The sequence below is a fragment of the Nerophis lumbriciformis genome, linkage group LG06 (assembly GCF_033978685.3).
Source record: "Nerophis lumbriciformis linkage group LG06, RoL_Nlum_v2.1, whole genome shotgun sequence".
Lineage (NCBI taxonomy): Eukaryota > Metazoa > Chordata > Actinopteri > Syngnathiformes > Syngnathidae > Nerophis > Nerophis lumbriciformis.
This window is the reverse complement of record NC_084553.2, coordinates 13,243,161-13,262,372: the sequence shown is the minus strand read 5'-3', so window position 1 is coordinate 13,262,372 and position 19,212 is coordinate 13,243,161. Positions and strand designations below refer to the sequence as shown.

General features: G+C 38.5%; 2 protein-coding genes across 2 annotated transcripts in view; both read right to left on the bottom strand.

Moving 5' to 3' along the window:
* Nucleotides 1-209: 209 nt before the first annotated feature.
* On the bottom strand, nt 210-12,602 carry LOC133608481 (uncharacterized). The gene is made up of 3 exons (XM_072913401.1): nt 12,342-12,602; nt 8,431-9,682; nt 210-1,232 (listed from the first exon to the last, which is right to left on the bottom strand). The coding sequence occupies exons 1-3, from the start codon at nt 12,439-12,441 to the stop codon at nt 440-442; spliced, it is 2,145 nt and encodes a 714-aa protein (XP_072769502.1). The 5' UTR covers nt 12,442-12,602; the 3' UTR covers nt 210-439.
* The window catches only part of LOC133608483 (uncharacterized), a 265,786-nt gene continuing 253,267 nt past the window's right edge, over nt 6,694-19,212 (bottom strand). Inside the window, exon 3 of the transcript XR_012050508.1 lies at nt 6,694-7,614. The gene's annotated coding sequence lies outside the window, so the exon portion shown is untranslated. The remainder of the gene's footprint in view (nt 7,615-19,212) is intronic.

Sequence of the window (19,212 nt, the reverse complement as noted above, 5' to 3'; positions counted from 1 at the left end):
TAGTTTCTCTTTTTATATTCTTATTTTACTGTTTTATTTTTGTTCTCATTGTTGCTTTTTATTTTTATTGTAATATTTTTCCTTTTTTTTTTTTCCATTTATTCCCCCATTATTTACTTTTTAAATTCGATCTCAATTCTGTACACTGCTGCTGGAATTTTAATTTTCCTGAGGGAACTCTCCTGAAGGAATCAATAAAGTACTAGCTAGCTATCTATCTATCTATCTATTTTTAGTCTACTTAATATCTGCATTATCCTTTCCATCCTTTGAAACTGAGCTACTGTGTGGAACAATTTCCCCTGTTTGTCTAAGTCTAAGTTTACGTCATAATTAATACATGGCAAACAAAGTCTACTTACTTTAAGTACTTATGATTGTTTTCCGGTGCACGTGTGTTGTTTTAAAATGTTTAAAAATAAAATCTAAATGTATTTATTCAAATGTGTTTGATTACTATACTGCTCTCACCGGCACATTTGTGTTTGCTTAGTTGATACTTGTAACAGAACTTCTCACAGCACACACCGCAACCGAAAGGTTTCTCTCCGGTGTGCGTTCTCATATGTCTGAACAATGAAGGATGAAGGCTAAAACTTTTGTTGCAGACTGAGCAGGAAAAAGGTTTCTCGCCAGTATGCGTCCTCATGTGTTTCACCACTGTGGACTGACACCTAAACGGCATGTTGCAGACCGAACAGGAAAACGGCTTTTCTCCTGTGTGAGTCCTCGTGTGTTCTATTAAACTCATCTTTCTAATGAAGATTTGACCACAGACTGAGCACGGAAAAGAACTATCGGCAGTGTGTGTTCTCATGTGTGGTATCAATGAGGACTGAAATCTGAACCTTGTGCTGCAGACCGAGCATGAAAATGGCTTTTCACCGGTGTGTGTTCTTGTGTGCGACTTCAAATTCACCTTTTTGGAGAATCCTTTACCGCAGACGGTGCAGGTGAACGGTTTCTCGCCGGTGTGCGTTCTGGTGTGTTCGGTCAAATTCACCTTTCGGGAAAATCTTTCCCCGCAAACTGAACATGCAAAGCTTTTCTCGCCGGTGTGCGTCCGCGTGTGTTTGACCAATGCTGAACGGTCAATAAAACTCGTGTCGCAGACTGCACATGAAAATGGTTTCTCTCCTGTGTGTGTTCTTGTGTGTATTGTCAAAGTGCCTTTTTGTGAGAATCTTTTAGCGCAAAATGGACAGCTAAATGGTTTTTCCCCGGTGTGGACCCTCATGTGCGTTGTCAAATCGGACTTGTAAATAAAAGTTTTGTCACATTGGGAGCATTTGAAATGTTTGTTGTCAGTGTGACACGTCACGTCAGCGTCTTCATAGTCAGTCTCAGGGGAGCGTGACGTCGTGTCGTCGCTATCTGACAGCGGAGCTGCTTCTAATCTTCTCGTCTCCTCACTTTGACGGCAGTCATCATCAAGCTGAGACCATTGAGCTTCATCGTCATCATCCTCACTCTTCACAATCACATGAATCACTGGAAACGTGCTGATGTCAGCATCTTCTGGAGTCCACACTTGCTCCTCCTCCTCTTCTTTAATGTGGGGGGACCGTGGCTCCCACTGCTCCACCCCGGAGGTCCACTTGTGCCGGTCACTGAGGTCTACAGGACCCATGAGCACAGAGCAACTATAACAATTCTTGATGTGATGAATAAAACAGACATTTTAAGGGAGAAAATATCAAGTGAACTACAAAACCCGAAACCAGTGAAGTTGGCACATTGTGTGTAATTCGTAAATAAAACAGAATACAATGATTTGCAAATCCTTTTCAACTTATATTCAATTGAATAGACTGCAAAGACAAGATATTTAATGTTCGAACTGAGAAACTTAATTTATTTTTGCAAATAATCATTACCTTAGAATTTAATGGCAGCAACACATTGCAACAAAGTTGTCACAGGGGCATTTTTACCACTATGTTACATGGCCTTTCCTTTTAACAACACTCAGTAAACATTTGGGAACTGAGGAGACCAATTTTGGAAGCTTTTCAGGTGGAATTATTTCCCATTCTTGCTTGATGTACAGCTTAAGTTGTTCAACAGTCCGGGGTCTCCGTTGTGGTATTTTAGGCTTCATAATGCGCCACACATTTACAGTAGGAGACAGGTCTGGAATACAGGCAGGCTAGTCTAGTACCCGCACTCTTTTACTACGAAGCCACGCTGTTGTAACACGTGGCTTGGCATTGTCTTGCTGAAATAAGCAGGGGCGTCCACGATAACGTTGCTTGGATGGCAACATATGTTGCTCCAAAACCTGTATGTACCTTTCAGCATTAATGGTGCCTTCACAGATGTGTAAGTTACCCATGTCTTGGGCACTAATACACCCCCATACCATCACAGATGCTGCCTTTTACACTTTGCGCCTAAAGCAACCCGGATGGTTCTTTTCCTCTTTGGTCCGGAGGACACGACGTCCACAGTTTCCAAAAACAATTTGAAATGTGGACTCGTCAGACCACAGAACACTTTTCCACTTTGCATCAGTCCATCTTAGATGAGCTCGGGCCCAGCAAAGCCGGCGGCGTTTCTGGGTGTTGTTGATAAATGGCTTTCGCTTTGCATAGTAGAGTTTTAACTTGCACTTACAGATGTAGCGACCAACTGTAGATACTGATAGTGGTTTTCTGAAGTGTTCCAGAGCCCATGTGGTGATATCCTTTACACACTGAGGGATCCAAGGTCATGGGCATTCAATGTTACGTGCAGTGAGTTCTCCAGATTCTCTGAACCTTTTGATGATATTACGGACCGTAGATGGCGAAATCCCTAAAATCCTTGCAATAGCTTATTGAGAAATGTTATTCTTAAACTGTTCGACAATTTGCTCACAAAATGGTGACCCTCGCCCCATCCTTGTTTGTGAATGGCTGAGCATTTCATGGAAGCTGCTTTTATACCCAATCATGGCCCCCACCTGTTCCCAATTAGCCTGTTCACCTGGGGGATGTTCCAAATAGGTGTTTGATGAGCATTCCTCAACTTTCTCCGTCTTTTTTGCCACTTGTGCCAGCTTTTTTGAAACATGCTGCAGGCATCCAATTCCAAATGAGTTAATATTTGCACAAAATAACAAAGTGTTCCAGTTTAAACGTTAAGTATCTTGTCTTTGCAGTCTATTCAATTGAGTATAAGTTGAAAAGGATTTGTAAATCATTGTATTTTGTTTTTATTTACCATTTACACAACGTACCAACCTTACTGGGTTTGGGGTTTGTAGACCAGTGATTCTCAAACTGTGGTTGTACATTTAGTGGTAGGCCAAAGAAGTCTGTAAATATGTACTTAGTGATGCTTGTGCATTGTGAGTAATATTACAGTAGCCAAAAACATTAAATATACTTGTTAAATAAAACCTCCACTTTGTTTTAATGAATACTTAGGCCTACTACACTACTGTTTTTTTTATGTTGGTTGTTATGGCGGTACTTGGAGAAGTGTTTTTCTGAGGTGGTACTTTAATAAAAAAAAAAAGTTTGAGAAATATTTATGTAAGAAACGCGTGTTAGTGATAAAGTTATGAAACATGTGAGAGGAGGAAAAAAACAAACCTCTTTGTGAGTCCATTTGAGGCTTGAAAACAACACTTGGTCTCCTCTTTTGTTCGAGAAAGGTCCTCCTCCTTCTCGGCTGTCGTTTTTTTCTTCCAAACACTACAAATATTTCTTCAACATCTGCAGTTAGTTGCGCCTTCACGAACGCAACAAATACACAAAAACAACACTGTTAGCATGTGATGCTAACTTCCGCCCTGTCTTTGTTAGCAGCTAGCAAGGTAAGCTAGATCGAGAAGCCACTAAACGCACCGAGACGAGGCTGTAATCCACTGTGACGTCATATCCGTGTTAGCGCATCAAAGTGTACCTAATAAAAGATTAACAGTAAAAGGGCATAATGATAAAATTGTAAAGAAATACGAATGATGGGTCTACCTTCTTTAAGGCTTGATTCGGCGGATGTGCTACGGCAACTCTATTGGGACAAAATACTTCGTCGCTTCCTGATGTTTCTCACTGCTCGATTCGCTAAACGGATCATAAAAAGCTTTGATATATATTCTATTCTATGTTCTAATCGTATAATAACTGTAACTAATAAAATAAAAAACCCATAAAATAAGGTAAAACAAGTTTCACAAAATGTAAAATAAGGCAAAGGGTAATCTGAAGGTAGATAAAAGGTAAAATAAGGTAAATACAAGTAAACAGAAATATAAAATAATGTAAATAGAAGGTAAAAAATGGTAAACAAGGCAAATAGAAGCCAAATGGAGATGAATGTAAAGTAAATAGAAGCTAAAAGATAAGAAAATATAAATACAATGTAAAAGAACGGAAATGGAAGGTAAATAAAATGTCAAAGTAGGTAAATAGATTGAATGGTCAATCGGTTAAATTGTTTGCACGCTTTGTTTTTTAATCTATAATTGATACAATTGAAGGAAAATAGGTAAATGGAAGGTAATAAAAGGTAAAAGAGAAACTAGTCACTAGAGAAAAGCGCTATATAAAATATAATTCACTTCACCTCACTTCACAAAGAAGGCAAAGGATGGCAAAAAAGTAAATAGTAAAATGGAAGGTAAATCAAAGGTAAATAGAAGGCAATTAGAAGGAAAAAGAAGATACATTGATGGTAAAAGAGGGTAAAAAAGGTAAAAGTTAATAAAGTATATTTCTGATTCTGAGTACAAGGTAATGGGTAAATAAAAGGTAAAAGAACGTAAATGTAGGGTTAATAGAAGGTAAATAAAATGTAAAAGAAGGTAAATAGCTTGAATGGTCAATTGATTAAATTGTTTGCACGCTTTGTTTTCTTTTATAATTGATACAATTGAAGGTGAATAGGTCAAATAAAGGGTAAATGGAAGGTAATAAAAGGTAAAAGAAGGCACAGGATGGTAAAAAAAGTAGATAGTAAATGGAAGGTAAATAGAAGGTAAATTGAAGGCAATTAGAAGGTAGAAGAAGATAAAAAAAGAGGGTAAAAAAGGTAAAAGAAGATACAATTGGTAATTAGAAGGAAAATAAAAGCAGAAGTAAGATAATTGGGAAGTAAATAAAAAGTAAAACAAGTTGAATACAAGTAAAGGGTGAATAAAAGGTAAAAGAACGTAAATGGAAGGTAAATAGAAGGTAAATAAAATGTAAAAGAAGGTAAATAGCTTGAATGGTCAATTGATTAAATTGTTTGCACGCCTTGTTTTCATTTATACTTGATACAATTGAAGGTAAATAGGTAAATGGAAGGTAATAAAAGGTAAAAGAAGGCAAAGGATGGCAAAAAAGTAAATAGTAAATGGAAGGTAACTCAAAGGTAAATATAAGGTACTTAGAAGGCAATTAGAAGGTAACAGATTGATGGTAAAAGAGGGTAAAAAAGGTAAAAGGAGATACAATTGGTAAATAGAAGGTAAATAAAAGCAGAAATAAGATAATTGGGAAGTGAATAAAAAGTAAAACAAGTTGAATACAAGTAAAGGGTAAATAAAAGGTAAAAGAACGTAAATGGAAGGTAAATAAAAGGTAAAAGAAGGTAAATAGCTGGAATGGTCAATTGATTAAATTGTTTGCACGCCTTGTTTTCATTTATACTTGATACAATAGAAGGTAAATAGAAGGTAATAAAAGGTAAAAGAAGGCAAAAAGGGAAATATTAAATGGAAGGTAACTCAAAGGTAAATATAAGGTACTTAGAAGGCAATTAGAAGGTAAACGATTGATGATAAAAGAGGGTAAAAAAAGGTAAAAGGAGATACAATTAGTAAATAGAAGGTAAATAAAAGCAGAAATAAGATAATTGGGAAGTAAATAAAAAGTAAAACAAGTTCAATACAAGGTAAAGGCTAAATAAAAGGTAAAAGACCGTAAATGGAAGGTAAATAGAAGGTAAATAAAATGTAAAAGAAGGTAAATAGCTTGAATGGTTAATTGATTAAATTGTTTGCACGCTTTGTTTTCATTTATACTTGATACAATTGAAGGTAAATAGGTAAAATAAAGGGTAAATGGAAGGTAATAAAAGGTAAAAGAAGGCAAAGAATGGTAAAAAAGTAAATAGCAAATGGAAGGTAAATAGAAGGCAATTAGAAGGTAGAAGAAGATAAAAAAGAGGGAAAAAAGTGTAAAAGAAGATACAATTGGTAAATAGAAGGTAAATAAAAGCAGAAATAAGATAATTAGGAAGTAAATAAAAAGTAAAACAAGTTGAATAGAAGGTAAAGCTGGTAGAAGGTAAAAGGTAAATCAAAGGTAAATCAACTGTAAAAGAAGGTAAATAAAAGCTAAAAGCAGGTAAAGGGTAAAGCAAAGGTAAAATAAGGTAAATAAAAGGTAATTAGAAGGTAAAAGAAGTTAAGCAAAAAGGTAAAAGAAGGTAGAAAATGTAAGTAGAAGGTAAATTAAAGGTAAAACAAGTTAAATAGAAGGTAAAATATGGTCAAAGAAGGTAAAGAGTAAATCTAAGGTAAATAAAAGGTAAAATAAGAATAAAAAAAGGTAAATAGAAGCCAAAAGCAGATGTAGAAGGTACATAAAAGCCAAAAGAGGATAAATAGAAATATATAAGGTAAAACAAGGTAAATATGAGGTAATGAAGGTCATGGCAAGTAGAACAATCTTTGTTTATTTCAACTGCTATGAAGTGTGTTTTATCTGATTACTCGATTAATCTATCAAAATGGATAAATTACTTGATTACTAAAATCACCGATAGCTGCAGCCCTTGCTCTCAAGTTTTCTCTACAGCAGTCAATGCTATCTTTTCACGGGGCACAGTCAACAACAACGGTCCTCCATTTAATATTCATAGAAAATAATCAGCAGTTAATGACACTCCTAAATTACTTGTAATAATATGTCAGTGCAAAGACGTGTTGTGTTATCTCTAGCCATGTATGTAGTCTCTCTCATGTAGTTGTTGCATGTTCCCAGAGGTGCAGAAAACCACACCAACTAAAGAAATAAGATCCCTTTGTCTACGATTGACTCGCGACCGCCTAAAGCGCTCCTTATGCAAAACATAACTGTCAGAATAATTCTATCTAAATTATCACAATACTTTGTGTGGAAATGAGTTCCTGGCAAGAAGACAAAAGCTGTCTTTGAAACCTACCAAGAAGAAGGCTCGTAAAACTCCACTGTGTAAGGCGGAAAGCAACATGAAGGGTTTTCTGTTTTCTCTCATGTATGGTAATCAACATGGACTTCAAAGCGGAGAGAAGGCAGTATCTGCCCAATTTCCAGACAACTTCTTTTTTAACCTTCTTTTTGAACTGTTTTATGGACCTCTATTTGAACTGTTTCACAAACTCTTTTTGAACTGACCTTTTCTGTGAACTGTTTACGACCCTTTCTGTGAACTGTTCGCGACCTTTGTCCTTTGGAAGCAGCTGTGGCCATGTGGTCGGGGAGGGTACAAAATAAAAATAAAAGAAGGAGGCGTGCAATCTTTTGGCAGAGCGTGCTGGAAATTGTGCAAGGGTACAGTGTCCAGGCGACTCTCCTCAATATTGAGCCAAATTGAATTCTGTCTCTGTTTGATTCTTTGCTTCTTGTCTTGTTTAAAAGATGTCATCAGTGTTTGAACCTGACAATAACACTCTCAACATTTGTTGTGTGTCACAAAAGGACGAGTACACATTGACTGATTTTATTATAAATATTGGTTAACCTCTTTTTACACTTGAATGAATGTTGAAATGTGACTTCTAACAACTTGACCCTGGATTAGATCATTGGTATTCCACCTACGAATATGAAAATAATTCAGTGATGTTGCAGTAACCGTCGTCATTCTGGTATTGATCGAAGAAACACACATCAGCACCAGGGAATGTTACATATGCTAAATATGTTAGCATGCTAATATCAGCAAGCTAGCCTTTTTAGCCAATTTTGCCAACGAATAAATAACTTTGTACGTGGCACGTGCTGTTAGCATGCTCACATTAGCATACTAAAATTAGCATGCTAACTTTTTTCAGCCAATTTTTCCACTGTACATCTCAGAACTATTTAACTCCAATTGTCAGAATGCTAATATTAGCCATTTTTCCCTCCATACACCTCAGTCAAATAACTAAATGTTAGCATTTTAACATTAGCATGCTAACTGTTTGGGCATTTTTTGTAACGGTTTTTCTCAGTCATATTAGCACTTGACATATGCCAATTGTTAGCATGATAACATTAGCATTACATCACCTCTTCAGCAGGTGTACACCTCAGAGTCGTATAACTTGGTACTTGATGCAGGCTGGCGTAAACAATTTCATCTGCATTTCGTTTTTTTTCGTCGTTTGACAGCATTGCAGTTCGGCGTCAGCGTCGACTGCATTCACGCACAATTTCCCGAGGAATTGTCATATCTCGTTATGTAGCGCTGCTCTTCTCGCCGGCGCACTTGTGTCTGGTGATGTCGTACTTGTAGGAGAACCTTTTATCGCACACATTGCAGCTGAATGGTTTCTCACCGGTGTGAGTTGTCGTGTGCGCTTCCAAACTTCGCTTCACAGAGAATCTTTTACCACAAAAGGAGCAGGAAAACGGTTGCTCTCCGGTGTGTGTTCGCGTGTGCTTCATCAACTTCCCCCTCAGAGGGAAGGTTTTGCCGCAAACTAAGCAAGAGAACGGTTTCTCTCCCGTGTGTATCGTTATGTGTGCTTTTAAACTGTCCTTTGACGAGAACCTTTTGTCGCAGAATGAGCAACAGAACGGTTTATCTCCGGTGTGCGTTCTTATGTGTGTTAACAAATTCCCTTTTACGGGAAACATTTTACTGCAAAAGGAGCAGGCAAAAGGTTTTTCCCCGTTGTGTTTCCTTTGGTGTGCCATCAAATTGCCTTTTTGAGAGAACCTTTCCCCGCAAACTGAGCAGCTGAACGGTTTCTCACCAGTGTGCGTTCTTGCGTGTGCGTTCAAATTTCCCTTCACGGAAAACTTTTTGCCACAAACCGAGCAGGAAAATGGTTTCTCGCCGTTGTGCTTTCTTTCGTGCGTGATCAAATTGCTTTTCTGGGTGAATCTTTTGCCGCAAACTGAGCAGGCAAACGGTTTCTCGTCGACGTGCTTTCTTCTGTGTCTCATTAAATTGCCCTTTTGAGTGAAATGTTCGCCGCAAACGGAGCAGCTGAAGGGTTTGTCTCCGGTGTGCGTTCTTGTGTGTGTTATCAAATTGCCCTTTTGAGAGAAGCCTTTGCCACAAAATGAACAGCTGAACGTGTGGCCCGTCATGTCCGCTTTAGAGTCTTTATCATCAGTGTCACGAGTGGGTGACGTCGTGTCATCCCTTTTGGATAGCGGAGCTACGGTGCTGTCTGCTTCTGATCCTTCATAGTCAGCTTCTCCTGTCATGCATCTTGAGCTGCTGCATGGAAGCTCCGCCTCCATCCTCTCCTCGCTTTGACTAGACTCAAGCTGTGACCCCTGACCTTCATCGTCTTCACTCTTCACAATCACACAAATCACTGGAAGCTTGAATACGTCTGTCTCCTCCATTTCTTCCTGACTAATGTTGTGTTCCTCCTCTTCCTCTTTAATGTGGGCTGGCACAAGCTCCTCCTCCTCGTCGTCCTCCTCTTTAATGCGGGGCTCCTCCTGCTCCACCCAAGAGCTCCACTCGTGCTGCTCGGGGGGGAAATCTTCCTCGCTGAAATCTGGAGGACACAAAGACACATGATTGCATAAAGTAAAATTAAGGAATTGCCATAACAACATATTATAAACATAAAGTTGTTATTTCCTTAACTACATAGGTAATAAATGTAATACATCACATGTTTTTTTTTGCTGTATTTCCAAATGGAGTGTCTATTTGTAAAAGAAATGCACCCAGTGGCATCCCACATGCAACAATTTATCAATTAGTTTGATTAGGAAAAAAACCTTGATTTATATTCTATTGCTTCAAATAATCATTTAACGAGTGTAACCATTGAAAAGTTATCATGGATTGCCTGGAACTTTAAGTACTGGGACATAGAGTCCACACAGCTTCTGCAAGAGCGTACATGAGAGCGGTGGTGCGTGGGTGCCATAATCTCTGTGGCAGCGAACTTTAAATTAACCTCTTATAGGGGAACATTATCACAATTTCAGAAGGGTTAAAACCATTAAAAATCAGTTCCCAGTGGCTTATTTTATTTTTCGAAGTTTTTTTCAAAATTTTACCCATCACGCAATATCCCTAAAAAAAAGCTTCAAAGTGCCTGATTTTAACCATCGTTATATACACCCGTCCATTTTCCTGTGACGTCACATAGTGATGCCAACACAAACAAACATGGCGCATAGAACAGCAAGCTATAGCGACATTAGCTCGGATTCAGACTCGGATTTCAGCGGTTTAAGCGATTCAACAAATTACGCATGTATTGAAACGGATGGTTGTAGTGTGGAGGCAGGTAGCGAAAACGAAATTGAAGAAGAAACTGAAGCTATTGAGCCATATCGGTTTGAACCGTATGCAAGCGAAAACGACGAAAACGACACGACAGCCAGCGACACGGGAGAAAACGAGGATGAATTCGGTGATCGCCTTCTAACCAACGATTGGTATGTGTTTGTTTGGCATTAAAGGAAACTAACAACTATGAACTAGGTTTACAGCATATGAAATACATTTGGCAACAACATGCACTTTGAGAGTGCAGACAGCCCAGTTTTCTTTAATTAATATATTCTGTAGACATACCCTCATGTCAGCAGGCCAGGGAAGCTAGGGTCGATATTCTTCTCTTGATCATCTTCGGTGGCATAAGGGACGGTGTGAGCCAAGACATCCAGGGGGTTCAGCTTGCTCGTCTGCGGGAACAAACTGCCGCCATTGCTTGCCGTGCTACCGAGGTCCTTTGTCCCTGAATTGCTCACACATTCCGGCAGATTCAATGGGGGTCTGGCGGCAGATTTCTTTGACTTTATCGTTGGAAATGCATCTGCTTTGAGTGTCGCAGGATATCCACACATTCTTGCCATCTCTGTCGTAGCATAGCTTTCGTCGGTAAAGTGTGCGGAACAAACGTCCAATTTCTTGCCACTTTCGCATCTTTGGGCCACTGGTGCAACTTGAATCCGTCCCTGTTCGTGTTGTTACACCCTCCGACAACACACCGACGAGGCATGATGTCTCCAAGGTACGGAAAACAGTCGAAAAAAACGGAAAATAACAGAGCTGATTTGACTCGGTGTTTGAGAAAATGGCGGATTGCTTCCCGATGTGCGCTCCGAGAGCGAATATTAGAAAGGCGTTTAATTCGCCAAAATTAACCCATTTAGAGTTCGGAAATCGGTTAAAAAAATATATGGTCGTTTTTCTGCAACATCAAGGTATATATTGACGCTTACATAGGTCTGGTGATAATGTTCCCCTTTAAGTCCCATCTTAAAACTCATTTGTATACTCTAGCCTTTAAATAGACCCCTTTTTAGACCAGTTGTTCTGCCGTCTGTTTTCTGTGCAGGGGGGGGGGCACAGATTAGGTGACCACAGATAATGCGCTAGCTGTTCAAAGTCGGTACCCGGGGTGGACCACTCATCTGTGCATCAGCTGATGACGTCTCTGCGCTGATGACTTGTCTCCACTCAAGATGATCCCCCGCTGGTCCCACGACTATGGACTGGACTCTTACACTATGAACTAGAACCACTCGACGTCCATTGCACCGGTTGCCCAGGGGTCCCCTTCAAGGTTCCTCATTGTATCCCATTGGGTTGAGTTTTTTTCTTGCCCTGATGTGGGATCTGAGCCAAGGATGTCGTTGTGGCTTGTGTAGCCCTTTGAGACACTTGTGATTAAGGGCTGTATATATAACAAAGACTATGACCTGCATGTCCTCTCAAACCCCATTTAGGAAACAAACATCTTTGGTATTCTCCCTCTTCACCCATATCTCCAGCATCCCTCTACCAATATCACAAGCCCTCCTTCTTAGATGGCCAAAACCACCTCAGACCTGGTCTCCCAAACAATCTGTCATACGTCAGGTCTCTCTTTTCCCTTCACTTTTGTTGTTGACATTCTTACCCTCTCTCTTCTCTTTTTGTAAATGCACAAAGTAACTCACTTTGTCCGTCTCTGCGCTTCTCCACCACTACTTTTCCATATCTTAATTGTGGGGCTTACCACCTTTATGCTCATGTTGTTGTCACAATTATGAATATGAAAAAAACACTTCTATACCTCCACTGCCTTCCCTTGATTATTCAAAGCATCTTCATGAATGAAATGGACCTTCGGGGCTATAAGGAATGTGACAAATAAAGCAGCTTTAAAGTAAACAGTTATTAAAAGCACGTGACTTAATAAGAGAACAAACCTGGTCTGCGTGATTCCATTTGAGGCTTGAAAACAGCGTCCGTTTGTTGACGCTTTTTCTCCTCTTTTGTTCGAGAAAGTTCCTCCTCGTACTCCGACATCGTTCTTGATAACACTACAAATACTCCTTCAGCGCCAGAAGACAGTCGATCATTCGATACCGTCCACAAACAATAACAACACTTAGCATGTGATGCTAACTTCCGCTTCTCTTTGTTAGCAGCTAACAAGCTAAGCTAGCGAGGGAGAGAAGCTTGAAAGCGCACTGTTATGTTTAGTCTTCTTTGGATGCCAGCATATCGTTTTTTCGTAAGGAATAATAAAAGGGTAAGTGTGGTTAAATGCAGAAATATTATGTATTTGCCTGCTCGATGTTGCCATAGACATCTTATAAGTAGGCGCAGCATCGAGCGCTCCTGCCTACCGGTGCTGACGAGACGCGGGGCCGCCATCTTGGAGTGGTGATCCGCTCCACTCAGTGCAATTCATTTGGCAGGAGCAATAAACTGTCAGCGCATTTAATTCATCTTACCTCATTGAATACCACTTTTTTTCCACGCAGTTTATTGTCATACGCGTAGCTATGATAAAGGACACATGTTTTGGCGTGTTTTATTATTCATAGTTTGCTTAACAGTAATAGAATATTCTTATATGATATAAATGACCAGACGTCCGGGATCAAAACTGGCAATATAATCCCAGAGAAGGGGGAAAAAACGGTCAGCTATTTTTAAGTTCAAGAAACAATATAATTAGGTTATATATACATGCATATATACTACATAAACAATGTATGAATACATTAGATATCTATATATCTTATAGATTGTATCTCTGTTGCTGCAGCAGCAGAGCGTTTATTCTGTCTTGACACTTTATATTGATACTTTGTATTACATTCTTCCCTTAAATTATAATGTTTACAGTGATTGTTTTATATGTATTTTTTATGTATGTCGCTTTGGATAAAAGCGTCTGCCAAATACTTAAACATAAACATATATAAAAACCTGAAAGTCTTTATATCAGCTAAAACCACCAATCTGTTTCACTGGATTCAGAATAAAACCAATTTCTGTTTTACAATCTTTATCTTCATCATTTATTTAAACTTTAAGTTATTCAAGTATGACATTTTTAAATTGAATTCATTTCATTGACAAGCAACTCTATTATGGTCATACTCTTGTTTGCTAGCGGCTACAATTTCAGTACTATTGAAGATCTTTGCTCCTTCTCAACTCTGTGGTAATATTCTTTTCACAAAATACAACCGATAGTACGTTAATGTTAAATCTTACTTGTGAAAAGTAATCCCCCGATTCCTATTTTCAACAGTCCGCTCATTTGAGCAGGAAAACACTGAACACCATCTTTGTTTTCTACCTGTCAACTGTCAGTTTAGGCTGCTCGCCGGCTCCTCATCACCACTTCAAGATGGCGGCCCAATTTCTCGCGTCACAGTAGCCAATGCTGTGTCTACTTATAAAATGTCTATGGTTGTTGCCGTTTAGAGCGGAAGTGTTGCCAAGTGCAGCCTACGGAAGCTCCAATTGGACGAAACACACGCAAGTGGCCCTGAAAAACAAAAATAAGACTATTGCTTTATTGCAATATTTGCTCTCATTAACCCCGGGAAGACTGAAAAACATACCACGATCCCCATTTATTGAATTACCATTGCAAACTTTATATTTATTTATCAGCATTTCTCACTGTGTGAATACATTTTTTATACAATCACTCCTTTTACCAAATAAAATTAATATAGCATCTCTAAGAATCAATTTCTATGTTAAGTTCATTAACTCAATTTGTTGTATTTGAACAAGACTACTAAACCTGTGTGGTTCTCAATACATAAAAAGTGCAAATGATTTACTGAGTTGTGTGTTTTCATAAACCTAACACAATAATATGAATAATATTTTAAACTGTTAACCAGTCCTTCTCAATGAATTTCTGTTAAGGCCCCCTAAAAAAAGAAAACATTTTGCACCCCCTCACTCTCCACCATGACTATAAACAGTATCATTTGTCTATAACATTGTATATAAGAATGGGACCCATTACATCCCTGCTTGGCACTCAGCATCAAGGGTTGGAATATATACAGTATATATATATATATATATATATATGTATATATATATATATATATATATATATATATATATATATATATATATATATATAAATAAACACATATGTATATATATATATATATATATATATATATATATATATATATATATATATATATATATACGTTAGGTCAGGAAAAAACAAAGAGGCTATATCATCCCTACAAGCCTATTTCGCAGGTTTCCCTGCTATATCATATATATATATATATGTGTGTATATAAACACACACACACACACACATATATATATATATATATATATATATATATATATATATATATATATATATATATATATATATATATATATATATATATATATATGTGTATATATATATATATATATATATATATATATATATATATATATATATATATATATATATATATATACATATATATATATACACACACACACACACATATATATATATATATATATATATATATATATATATATATATATATATATATATAAATATGTCTTTCAAAACACAGTTATAGCAAAAATTGGCGGTTCAGGTGGCTTATAAGGTTTAATGTGTTGAAGTGTGATGTTTTTTTCTTCCTCGCGGAATGTTTGCAGAACATTCGGTGAAAATAGCATGCAAAGTGTTTTCATATGAACAGCGTAAATTTTGTTGACTAAAAATTTTCGTTTTAGTGATCGTCAACAGTGTTAATTTTGACAGCAGTTTATAAAAATCTGACTAGATCCCTACACTTCATAAAAAAAAAAAGATTTGTCGAGTGATATCAAGGATTATACGTCGGTTGCGTTCCCAGACATACAGTATCGAACTAATGTGCTCCAAACGCCATTCTACATGACAAAACTTTTGAAAAGCATGGAGGTCGACAACTTCTTTGTGTGTGGCTGGGTCAAGGAAATGGCTATTAAGACTCTCCCGGATAAATATGCATCGTTTTTGCTCGGGTAAGGTTGCATTTCATGATTTAACTTAGCGTCTACTGCCATGTTTGTTGTTGTTGCACGCACCGTTTACAAGTAGCCTGTTTTTCCCATTCTTTATAAAAATATAACTATATATTTGTACCATTAATTGATTTACGTGGACCCCGACTTAAACAAGTTGAAAAACGCATTGGGGTGTTACTATTTAGTGGTCAATTGTACGGAATATGTACTGTACTGTGCAAACTACTAATAAAAGTTTCAATCAATCAAAAAAATGTCAACATTGTGTATGTGCTAAAAGCTTCATTTATGATTGTTGCCTTGGGTAAAAGCTTAACTACTTTTAGTGTTTGCTGACATTTGCTCTCTATTATTTAGACTCGCCGCGTTGGTACTTTTTTAATACACTCGTGGCAAACGTGTTTAAAAAATACAAATAATATCAAGACGATACTTACATGGGAAATAATAAACTTTAAAAGTACATCAAACAAACCTTTAACAAAGTGATCACTGCAAACTCATGCATGATTCGACTTTGCTCCCTTGGACTGCAGTGTGAGCTACTTTTCTCGTAGTTGTTTCGTAAAATCTTGCACTCTTCCGCCCTTTTTGATTCGCGGAACTCTGAAAAAACGTTTGTCCTTTCTGCAATTTGAGCGATTCGTACAGCCGAAAACAACATGAGCATAGGGCTTTTTTTTCCTTCGAGAAAGGCTAAATGGCGCCTATTCCCCATTGATAACAGAGCTAGCTTGACCACCACGCATATTTAATGGTCGGGACGTGAGCCGGACGTGACGTCAGTAAAATCGGTCTCTTATTTATGCAGTATCGATGGATATAGCCGTGATATTACAAACCTCGTTTCCATATCAGTTGGGAAATTGTGTTAGATGTAAATATAAACGGAATACAAAGATTTGCAAATCATTTTCAACCCATATTCAGTTGAATATGCTACAAAGACAACATATTTGATGTTCAAACTGATAAACATTTATTTTTTTGCAAATAATCATTAACTTTAGAATTTGATGCCAGCAACACGTGACAAAGAAGTTGGGAAAGGTGGCAATAAATACTGATAAAGTTGAGGAATGCTCATCAAACACTTATTTGGAACATCCCACAAGTGTGCAGGCTAATTGGGAACAGGTGGGTGCCATGATTGGGTATAAAAGTAGATTCCATGAAATGCTCAGTCATTCACAAACAAGGATGGGGCGAGGGTCACCACTTTGTCAACAAATGCGTGAGCAAATTGTTGAACAGTTTAAGAAAAACCTTTCTCAACCAGCTATTGCAAGGAATTTAGGGATTTCGCCATCTACGGTCCGTAATATCATCAAAGGGTTCAGAGAATCTGGAGAAATCACTGCATGTAAGCAGCTAAGCCCGTGACCTTCGATCCCTCAGGCTGTACTGCATCAACAAGCAACATCAGTGTGTAAAGGATATCATCACATGGGCTCCGGAACACTTCAGAAACCCACTGTCAGTAACTACAGTTGGTCGCTACATCCGTAAGTGCAAATTAAAACTCTCCTATGCAAGGCGAAAACCGTTTATCAACAACACCCAGAAACGCCGTCGGCTTCGCTGGGCCTGAGCTCATCTAAGATGGACTGATACAAAGTGGAAAAGTGTTCTGTGTTCTGACGAGTCCACATTTCAAATTGTTTTTGGAAACTGTGGACGTCGTGTCTTCCGGACCAAAGAGGAAAAGAACCATCCGGATTGTTATAGGCGCAAAGTTGAAAAGCCAGCATCTGTGAAGGTATGGGGGTATATTAGTGCCCAAGACATGGGTAACTTACACATTTGTAAAGTCGCCATTAATGCTGAAAGATACATACAGGTTTTGGAGCAACATATGTTGCCATCCAAGCAACGTTACCATGGACGCCCCTGCTTATTTCAGCAAGACAATGCTAAGCCACGTGTTACATCAACGTGGCTTCATAGTAAAAGAGTGTGGGTACTAGATTGGCCTGCCTGTAGTCCAGACCTGTCTCCCATTGAAAATGTGTAGCGCATTATGAAACCACAACGGAGACCCCCGGACTGTTGAACAACTTAAGCTGTACATCAAGCAAGAATGGGAAAGAATTCCACCTGAGAAGCTTAAAAAATGTGTCTCCTCAGTTCCCAAACGTTTACTGAGTGTTGTTAAAAGGAAAGGCCATGTAACACAGTGGTGAACATGCCCTTTCCCAACTACTTTGGCACGTGTTGCACCCATGAAATTCTAAGTTAATTATTTTTTTGCAAAAAAAAAAAAAGTTTATGAGCTTGAACATCAAATATGTTGTCTTTGTAGTGCATTCAATTGAATATGGGTTGAAAAGGATTTGCAAATCATTGTATTCCGTTTATATTTACATCTAACACAATTTCCCAACTCATATGGAAACGGGGTTTGTATAATAAGCCAATTTAAACAGAACTATTCACTAGTTAGTTATACTACAAGTAGCAGTGCTGGAGTCTGCAGCTTTGTGGGGAGTACCTACTATAGAACGAGAGAAAAGTATAGTAGGTTAGTAACATGACCGCAGAACTTTCCTCCAGAAGGTCTAATCTTTGTCCATGTGATGTCAGATGAAACAAAAAATTTAGCTGTTTGGCCACAATTTCCAGCAATATGTTTAGAGGAGAAAAGGTGAGGCCTTTAATCCCAGGAACACCATACCTACCGTCAAGCACAATACTGGTAGTATTATGCTCTGGGCCTGTTTTGCTGCCAATGGAACTGGTGCTTTAAATGGGACAATGAAAAAGGAGGATTACTGTGACAGTCTCTCGCTGTCGTGCGGGTTCCATGGACCACCAAGGACTGACATTACTGCGAGCAGGTTTGACTTTCTTTATTTTTCAATAAAGCTGCGTCTTCCGTCGGGTCGCTTTTCAGCCTGCTCGCTCTTCCGCTTTTCGCGTCGGTGTCTTCCTTTGGCTCTCCGTCTCTAGCGCTCAGCATTCGCTTCTGCCTCTCCAACTCCTTTCGCCCCGTCGTTCTCTGCTACTGCCCTTTTACACATTGAGAGGAGATTAGATGATTGTGCCCAGGTGGGCGATCCACGCACCTGATCTTGTTTACGGCGCCTCCTCGCCGCCATCTTGGAGTGGGCCCCGGCGTGCCCTGCGTCGCTGTCGCCCTGTCGGCCACGCCTCCCCACAGTTACCTCCAAATTCTTCAGGACAAGCTAAAATCATCAACCTGGATGTTGGGTCCTGGGCGCAATTGGGTGTTCCAACAGGACAATGACCCCAAACACACGTCAAAAGTGGTAAAGGAATGGCTAAATCAGGCTAGAATTAAGGTTTTAGAATCCCAAAGTCCTGACTTAAACGTGTGGACAATGCTGAAGAAACAAGTCCATGTCAGAAAACCAACAAATTTAGCTGAACTGCACCAATTTTGTCAAGAGGAGTGGTCAAAAATTCAAGCAGAAGCTTGTGGATGGCTACCAAAAGCGCCTTTTTGCAGTGAAACTTGCCAAGGGACATGTAAGCAAATATTAACATTGCTGTATGTATACTTTTGATCCAGCACATTTGCTCACATTTTCAGTAGACCCATAATAAATTCATAAAAGAACCAAAACTTCATGAATGTTTTTTTGTGACCAACAAGAATGTGCGGAGTCCGCGGATAATCCGCGGGTCGGGCAGGTGACATGACGAAAGAAATAGATTGTAAATAGATTCGGGCGGTTGAACCAATTCGGAAATATATATACATAGTTAAATGTTGTTAGCCACATATGAAAAACGTATAGATTTTATCGGTCCTTTAGGTGG